The sequence below is a fragment of the Echiichthys vipera genome (genome assembly GCF_963691815.1).
Source record: "Echiichthys vipera genome assembly, chromosome: 17".
NCBI classification, from domain to species: Eukaryota; Metazoa; Chordata; class Actinopteri; order Perciformes; family Trachinidae; genus Echiichthys; species Echiichthys vipera.
Window position 1 is genome coordinate 22,365,496 of NC_139842.1, and position 9,312 is coordinate 22,374,807.

General features: G+C 44.3%; 1 protein-coding gene across 2 annotated transcripts; it reads right to left on the reverse strand.

Moving 5' to 3' along the window:
• Positions 1 to 309: 309 nt before the first annotated feature.
• sox10 (SRY-box transcription factor 10) lies at positions 310 to 9,091 on the reverse strand. Of its 2 annotated transcripts, none has more exons than XM_083931525.1 (4): positions 8,988 to 9,091; positions 5,571 to 6,410; positions 3,385 to 3,653; positions 310 to 3,227 (listed from the first exon to the last, which is right to left on the reverse strand). In XM_083931525.1, exons 2-4 carry the CDS (start codon positions 6,002 to 6,004, stop codon positions 2,437 to 2,439), a joined length of 1,494 nt encoding a protein of 497 aa, XP_083787651.1. In that variant the 5' UTR covers positions 6,005 to 6,410; positions 8,988 to 9,091; the 3' UTR covers positions 310 to 2,436. The 2 variants fall into 2 exon arrangements, with proteins under 2 accessions (XP_083787651.1, XP_083787652.1); XM_083931526.1 differs by having other exon boundaries at positions 8,983 to 9,013.
• Between the last annotated feature and the right edge of the window lie 221 nt (positions 9,092 to 9,312).

Below are 9,312 nucleotides of genomic sequence, written 5' to 3' on the forward strand. Positions count from 1 at the left end.
TGATGCTGCAGAGTGTTGTAGCTGTGAGTACCAGCCAGCTAAAGTCAATTATCCATTAGGTGGACAGATTATGTCGGGAGAGTGAGCAGTGGTTGAGTCACTAAATGCCATGAAGATCATTTTTTTTTATCAACTTAATAACAATAGGAACATCTTTATAATCTGGGACAAATTGTTGATGAGTGCGATGTGTTATTTATTTTTTCTGTTACTTGTTCCATTGTAAAAAAAAACAAAACAAGAAAAAGTCTCAAGAGCCGGACTTGTATCAAAGCAGAAATAAGCTTTATTTCAAGTGAGCGTAAAAGGTCATTAGTCATCATCACATGTTCAGGCTTTCGCCTCTTCCTGCTGTTATTTAGAAGTCGTGTTGCCGTGCTGTGCTGGCAACAGTTATACAAGCATGGAAAATATGAAATACTAAAATGGCAGCAGCAGTCAAAAGTTGTCCTCACAATGGAGTGAAACAATTACCGGTGCTCACAAACAAAAAACAAATATAAATAAGAAAAGTCAAATTGATAGCAACATATTTCACATAGCAACAAGGATGTCAAATGAACCGTACCTCATGCGCTGGAGGTAAATGGATAAATACAAATGGGCTTTAAGCTGTGTAAGACAGTGAATTCAAACAAGCAGTGCTGCATGCATATGGTTCATATCTGTGTGCAGTAGTGATAAAGGATATTTGAGTGATATACATCAAAACAATGACTTGTGGAAACAGTAAATTATAGACATCAAAGAGAGATGAACACAACATGAAATAACAGATTAACTGAATTATTATTAACTGAAAAAATGGCAAAGACAAACGTGATTTTAGATAAAATACTTCTGTTTCATGTACAAGTAGCAGGTATTATTAAGACACATTTCTATTTAATATTAGGCTGTGTTAAAACTCATCTCTTGGAAGCTTTACTTGCTCAATCTCTGGCAACTTTTTCTCTGTATGCTTCTTTTTTTAAGTAACAGAACTACAATTAAAAGATCTGACATTTCACATTGAATATTGTTCTATTTACATATTTTGAATGACACACAATGGGAAAGAAGAGGCAGTGGTGCAGATTTTCAGTGGAGATAATAATGGCAAAAAGCATTGAACGATATTAATACAGTCAACTGTTAAAACAAGGAAAAGGCGTCTAACATGTATTTAGTGACACATTGCGACCATGGTCAAATGGTTTATGCGAGTATAAATAGAATTGTCTTCCATCATGAATGTTTGTCATGAATGCGTCAAATACTTAATGAAAATCATCACACCCATCAGTGTCATTGTGAAAAAAGGCAAAAGTATCTTTTGACACCGATATGTTTTGAAGTCATTTCGAATAGAACACATTGGAAAAATGTTGACAGCTAAAAGAGTACTAATTAGACACTAAATGTAAGGTAGTTTTGAGTGTCACGTTGGGAGAAACGTCTGTAAAATCAGTTTCTTTTCGATAAGTTTTGGTCTCAAAACTTTGGTCGTGTTTAAAAATATCTCAAATCTATATGCATCAATAAGCATACATTTTTAATTTCAAGTACATTGTAGAAACTATCCTGATAATAGTCATCATACAAGGTTTTCTTCGACTAAATATACATTTCACTTAACAAAACCTCAACATACTTTTATGGCATTTTGCTTCCATGCACATCCATTGTGTGTACAAAAGGCATTTTAAGTGAACACAGCACAATAATTTGAATTAAATAGGGACAGATGTGCCTCAGAAACCAACAGAATGATATCAGTTTGTGTTGTGTTGATTTCCAAAAGCAATACAAAACTATCATCTGTGTAATAAAAGGTCAATCTTGCCTGAGAAGTGAGTAGGCCACAGCCAAATAGTTTGGCACTGGTACAAGAAAAAACATTTCATATAGAATGAATTTGGCTCCATCTCAGTCACACCCTTCACAATACAGATCGAAGTCTTGCTAATTCTCAGTGTGTACCATGGTCTCTGTTGCTACTGACCCCTTGTGGCTTTAGGGAGAGGGGCGTAGACTAAAAGATGCCTCTTCTGATACACAAAGCCGACAGGGACATGATCCTTTACCCCTTATGAACACTGCCAATTGTGTTGTTTGGAGCGCCAGAGGCTTGGCTGCTGTGAATCTAACCTGGAACTCTGCGATGGTGTGAAGAAATACATTCTCTGACTACTACACTGAGTGCGCCAAATAATCAACCGCGCTTAAAAAGCACCATGCTCCATGCTCATCCGTGGGCTGTGACAGCATTTCTGCATCTGGGCAGAATGAGGTGCCTCCCCTGCCAACTCCCCCAGTGCCTGCCCAATCCCCCCAGCCCAGACCACTTTCATCACCGATACCACCAACACTGCTGCTGTTGGGGCCGCTGCTGCTGCTCCTTGGGTCGGACATGGGGGCTGAACCTGCACCACTGCCCTCTGGTCTCGTTATCTGTCATGGCCGCGACAGTGTGGTGTAGATGGGCTGTTCCCAGTGAGTGGGGCTGTGTGACTGCGGTACACTGGCTGGGTCAGTGATGGCAGTGTACAGGGGCCTCTGGGAGGGCCCCATGTAAGAGAAGGCAGAGTACAACCCCGAGGCCTGGTTAGAGTGGGTGTAGTATGACCCTGAGGCCTGGTGGTCAGCGTATTCAGCAAACTGAGCCCTAGAGGCCAGTGAAGGGAAGGCAGAACTGTAGTGAGGAAGGCTGAGGGGGGTATAGGTGACATGAGAACCTACAGAGGCCGCCTCTGTGAAGTGAACCCCGGTACCCCCGGCCTCACTCTTGATCTGGGCCTTGGACGGGTCTGAGCCCAGAGGGGGGCCGTGATGTTGCAGCGGCTGCTGCTTGGAGAGCCAGGCTGCTGAGTGTCCACTGGCTGCTGCCAGAGCTGAGGAGATGCCGTAGGTGTACGGAGAGGCCGGAGCAGCTGTTGCAGCAGTTGCAGCTGCTGTGGCCCCAGCACCCTGCCCAACCCCTGGGTGTCCATTGGGGGGAAGGTATTGGTCAAACTCATTGACATCAAAAGGTTCCATGTTGGCCATAACCTCATGGCTCATCTCACCAATGTCCACATTACCAAAGTCGATGTGAGGTTTACCAGATCCCGGAGCACCTGAGCTTCCCTCTGTTCCCATTGCACCACGGGAGCCCCCATTACCAGCACCTTCCCGCTTTCCATCCCCCGCCTTCCCAGACTGGGGCTCGGTCTTGGGAGTGGTGGGAGGTGTGGGAGGACTGTGACCTGTAAAGACACGTGCAAACATGTAGTTAGTAGATTTTTTTGACAGACTCAAACAATCATGTATCTGTGTGCCACACTGTCCAGTTGTATCAAGATCAATCTAACAGTGTGACTGGCACTGTATTAGTGAGGTAGTAGCAGGGAGCCTGCAGCCCACCTGCAGCATGAGGGTGGTGCCCATCTGCCAGAGGGGACCCGGCTGCCCTGCTGAGGGCCACATCCAGTTGGAGGCCCTTGTAGTGGGGTTGGCTGTGGCTGACCTCACCCTCCGAATGGCCATCGGCCTCACTTCCTGATCCAGAACCAGGCTTTCCACTTTTGCGGCGTCGTGGCTGGTATTTGTAATCAGGATAGTCTTTCTTGTGCTGCTTCCGCAGCCTCTCTGCCTCCTCGATGAAGGGTCGCTTGTCGCTCTCATTAAGAAGCCTTGGAGGAAAAGTAGAGGTATTGGTGGATAGGTTTGTTTAAGATATGATTAAGAGAATAAAAGTCTCAGCACACTCAATAAGAATTATGCCACACTGTTGTCATATATTTACAAGATCATGCAAAAGTGTAGAAATGCCAGTAACATTTCTTTTGGTATGAGGAAATGATAACATTTAGAGCATATGTTAATGGTAACCTGAATACTATATTTTGGAGGATCCAGGATTAACAGGCATAAAATAATATCTACACACAATATATGGCTTAAAATGATCTTTCACAATATGCTCACCAACATACTTTCCAGTAATATGTTTTATCAATTTTCAGTGCATATTAATACATTACGCTTCAATCACCACATCTGCACAGCTGCGTCTAATGTCACGCCTGCCAGGGGCTTTTGACTGCTGGACAGTAATGAAATCATGCAGGCCAAAGATGCGTCCTGTCTGCAAACATGAGACTGAGCTCCTTATTACTGCTGCTGGCAGGAATGGCATGAGAAACCCCCGACCTTCCTCAGCCTCCCTGTTCATCGTGTTTCTGAGCCAGTTAACCAATCATGCCCGAGCCCAAGGTCAAGTCTTTATCTAATTAAAGTTCAGTCCTCACAAGGTTAATGAATTCAACCCTTCTAAACGTCTTGTCGGAAAAATAGTAAGTGAATAGACACTGAATGACTGCTCTGAACAAAGATTAATCTGAAAGAGCTGCAGGGATTCTGTGATCAAGACGCATCGGTGTTGACAACCACTCTGACGCTCAAGCATTTAATTAGATACAGTAAAAGATTAAAATCTTCAAAACTTTAAATGACATAGAAAATCTGGCAATACATTTTCAATTTGAGGGCTGAAAACCTGTACTTCAGATATGAGCTGAAAAGTTAGGAAAGCACCCCCTGAGTCCCTCAGGAGCTATTTACTCCAGCTACAAGGCAGGGTATGAAATTAGTCTGGAATCAGGAACATGTGACTGTGGCACGCTGACAGTAAACACATACAAATACTTCTCAACTGGTGAGCTGTGTGGAAAAAGTCCAGTGATACAGTGTGGTAATGTTGAGTGCAACTATGTCTCCTAAAAATCATGGTCATATACAAACCAACTCAATTACGGCAAATATATTTAGCTAGAAATATAATGCCATATGAGGGAATGTTGTCTTGCTGCATTTTCCCTTGTACAAAATCTCAGTTATGTCTTTGTTCATAAGAACATAAACAATGGTTAAGTGGTCTGGGGGAAAAGGTACACTCTTGTTGCATAATTATCCTAAAATTAGAAAAAAACTAGACAGAACATAATAAAGAAGAGGAGTGGATATGTGTTCTATCTGTAAAATCTAAACATCCTGCAGCACTCTTGTTTCTTAATGTCAGAATCTGAGCATACTTATTCAAGTTGGCCTGAAGTAAAACTCATGGAAGAGGGATGGGAAATGGAGAAACAAATAGGGGGAGTTTACGCACAGGCTGAGTGATCAGCTGATTGAGATGATGCTGATTTTTTCCCAATTTTGTGTTTATGTGTTTGTGTTTACTAATGAAACATTCAGAACAAGTAAAACATTTCTTTTCCCACTTGCATTTATTCTGGAAAACTCGGGCTTGACCATAACACTGACCTTTGTGCTTTCCTAATCTGGAGCCACCCCCTTAACTCCCAAACTAAATATAAACCCTGCCCTGTCAGGAATGTTTCAGAAAAATCTTGAAAGCTGATAATCTTCCCTCAACAGTTGTTAGAATAAAGCCAAAGTGCAGTAGGTTGTAGCTTCTTTTACTGAAAGCATCTCGAGCCCCATTCCTAACTGAACCCTGCATCCTACTCGTCTGTGTGAGCATCATGTGATCATTACAGTGGTTTGACTATCAGCGCTCAACTATCCACATGAAGTGGCCTCCTCACCTCCAGAGCTTCCCCAGGGTCTTGCTGAGCTCCGCGTTGTGCAGGTGCGGGTGTTGGTCGGCCAGTTTCCTCCTCGCCGCCTGCGCCCACACCATGAAGGCGTTCATGGGCCTCTTCACGTGCGGCTTGTTCTTGCTTCCGGTGTTCACGCGCACGGGCATGGGCACGAGGGTCCAGTCGTAGCAGTTGAGCACCTGGCTCACCGCATCACGGATTCCTGCGGGGAAGCGGTCGTCCTCATCGTCGGATTTGATGGAGGAGCAGCCTGCCGCAGAGTCGTCCAGACCCGCCAGCTGCGGCTGCTGCTGCCCGTGGAGAGGCGAGTCCCCCCCGCCGACCGCACCGGAGGAATTACCCGGTGACAGGGAGCGACTGTCGTCCGACATCCCGGAGCTGAGCTCCACCTCCGACAAGCTCTGCTCCTCTCTGGACATCTTTCTACACACACAAGCCTCCAGGCGCGCAGAGGACGCAAGGTTCTATTCCTAAATTGCTCAGCTCTACCTGTCGGGTCTCTGTTGCTGTTTATCCCTACAGTGACGTACGGGGTGTCGGCTGACTTTTGTCTGGTCTGTCCCTCTGGCCTCCTTCAAGTTATAATATGAACTGCCAGTCTGTCTCTACTCTCAGCCTCCGTTGCAAAACTCTGTGAGGGTTCCACATTAAAGTTCTTTCCATCCGTGTTGTTGGTATCATAGGCGGCTCAGTGCGCACCTTGGACCCCAGTTTACCTGCTAAAGCACAGCTATCCGCACCAAACTCACCCGGTCTCACTTCCCTCCTGACTTCCCCTGCACTCTCTCCTCCGTTTGCCCCGCGGTTGAAATCCAGGACCTGGACCTGAAAGAGCAGAATGATGAGGAGCGTCGGTTAAGCAGAGCCAGAGGTGGAGTGACAATGCGTAAACTTCACCAACACCTGCAAGCCTATTGACTGTATTAGAGGTTGGAGGTGCTGTGTTCGTGTTGAACGCCAAGTGGAGATGTCACTGTGGGAAACGTTTGGACTTCATTTTGCACAATTTATTTCTCCCCGTCACAGTAATAAAACACGAGACTGGCCCTTAAAGGGGTCGTCCCATCCCAATGTTCTCAATAAAATAGTCCTTTTGTGGGCCATGCCCCAATATTACCTCCACCTTTCACTTCACTATCAGCAACACTCATGGACTCATCCAGATATGAGCCTCAGGTGGTTTCTTGAAATGTCATGAGTATTGAAGGCATAAAAGGGACTTTATTCGTTCAAATCTATGTGAAAAGAGACCTTTATGGAACTTAATAATCGGTATTATCAAAGTGGAAGTCATGGAGGGGCTTTCTTTGCTTTATGCATCTGCTTTAAAGTGGATACAGTTCAGTCGTGAAATAAGGACGTAGGTTTAGAGGTCCAGCTCCTGCAAAGTACCCCCCCTCCCATCTTAAGCTACTGTTTAAGGTTTAGCAGTTATTCCAAGGTCCCCGGAGAGAAAGTCTTGGAATGATATGAGGCCGCAGCAGCACAGACCTTGGATTTATAGTCTGCAGTTCTTGGATAAACACGGCCTGGCGCTGGAAATATAAACCCCGTGTGCATGCGCGTCAGTACGCGTGTGTGAATTAGACACAGTGTGTTTGTCAAACAGGGCCAGGTCTATCGGCGGGAGCAAAATGTGTCCTTGTTTTGTCCATTAAATCAACACCCTGCCTCCAACTTTACGTCCTAAAATCAGCGAACTTCCCGTGAACCAGCACCACACAACCCGCTTGGTTGTTTTCTACTCCGGTATCATGTTGCAGGAAAATTAGCGACCTCGCTCACGCCCAGAGACATTATGAAATAACCTGTCAGTTTAACAGTCTGTGTGTTCATGTGTGAGTTAAGTGGGGGGATGTACCCGCTTAAAACTAAGGCTGCCTCATCTTTATATATGAGGAAAAGCTTCACTATTATTTTAACGTTGAGCCTAAGTGACACGTACACTAAGCAGGCCCTTTTTAATATATGAAGGGTTAAATTACAGATCACGTGTCGCGTGGCTCTTAATACAAGTTTGATGTGTTCCCAAAAACTAGCTTTTAATTAACATCGGTGTGAATGTGAGGGATGGGATCCATTTCCAGCAGAGGTGCAAGTAAAGCTCCACCATCTGTCCGAGGCGCATTAATTACGATATCCGCCTGCCACCTGGTCTGCACAGACAGTCATCACGGCGTAAAAGCATCCTTGCTGCAGAGACACCGTGCGTAAACACCGTGCGTAAAGCACCCAACGCCTCATTGCGCACTAGTTGCATATGTTTGCGCGACGCGCTGGTTGCTTATAATGCTACTCTGATGCAAGAAAGGAAAGCGCAGTGGTCAAGAATGAACTGACTGAGTTAACCTACTGCTTATAATTCCCTGACCCCCTGACTGCACTCATTATACGTTATTTCTTTAGCAGATAAGCGAATGATGAACTCAGCAGAGTCGCATCTCCGCTGGACATGTCCATAATCTGTCACGTGATTTATTATCTGATAATATGTAGTATTTAAATTATTTTCAACACAACCCTCAAATCGTGTTTGTTATTAATTAACATCACTCAGCACATTTGCTGTGCGTAATGAATTCAGGCTATGTGAACTCATTATCGCCGCTCCACTTGTCAGTGAGTTGGCCTTAATTTGCTTGTTTGTTTTTTTTTTGTTTTTCTTTCAATTAGTTTTACAACAGCCGTGACATTTAGTCCACACAGCTCCGAAACAACAGTGAATACTGCAAAAACATCACAGGATGCTATAATCGAACATATATAGGCTAGTGTCTGAACACTATATAAACAAATAGTTTCGACTGCTGAAGTCCATGTCTGAGATACTTTGTCCGTTGTCCGTTTACAATTGATTCATAGTGTCTTTCAACTTCTAAACACTTTTCCCTTCTTTAGTTAACTGTTTGAACAATCGGGTTTTCTCAGTATGAAAGATGTTCCTGTCTCAGTTAGTCGAACAGGAAAAGCTTGAATTTTAGATTCTGTCAAGAAAGACTGTCCAAGCAAATGATGTATAAAATGAAATCAATTCAAAACAGCAGCACTTGTTGTACTGACACAAAACCATTAAAAGAGTCACAGTGACATGGATTGTTATGTTTATGACAATAACCCATGTCAAAAAGTGTCTAAAAGTTTAAACCACACTGTTTCTGGAGCTGAAGGTAAAACACTGTTCTGCTCAGAAGAACAAATCCTCAGTCCTATCTGGACTATCTAAACCCAGAGCTCACAATTAAAAATAATTATCATGACACTGTTATTTGATAATAAGATTACATCTGTAATGTGAGTCGGGGTTCTTCTCTACGATCCCGAGGAGAAGAAATAATCAAATCGCAGAGTGAAAGCAGCCAGCAGCAGCAGAGAGGAAAGAGTTGGAAATGCTAAGCACCTTACTTCAGTAATGAGAAAGGAGGTCGCCGGTTTAGCACGAGAATCCGTGAGTTCCCGAGTTTCCAAAGTGACGCTCGTTCCCGAGCCCCCTCGCTCGCGCTGCCCAGTATGAATGCCTGCTCTGTGTGTCGGTTTTGGGGCTTAAAGAGCTCCTTGTATGAGGCTGAGAGAAAAAAAAAGAAAAAAAAAGATATTGGGGAGGACAAGTCTTAAAGGAGCAGTACGGATGCAGACTAGGATATCTCTGATTGGCTGAAGAAACCCCCCCCCCTCCCTCCCCCCCCCCTCTCTCTCTCTCTCTCTCTCTCTCTCTCTCTCTCTCTCTCTC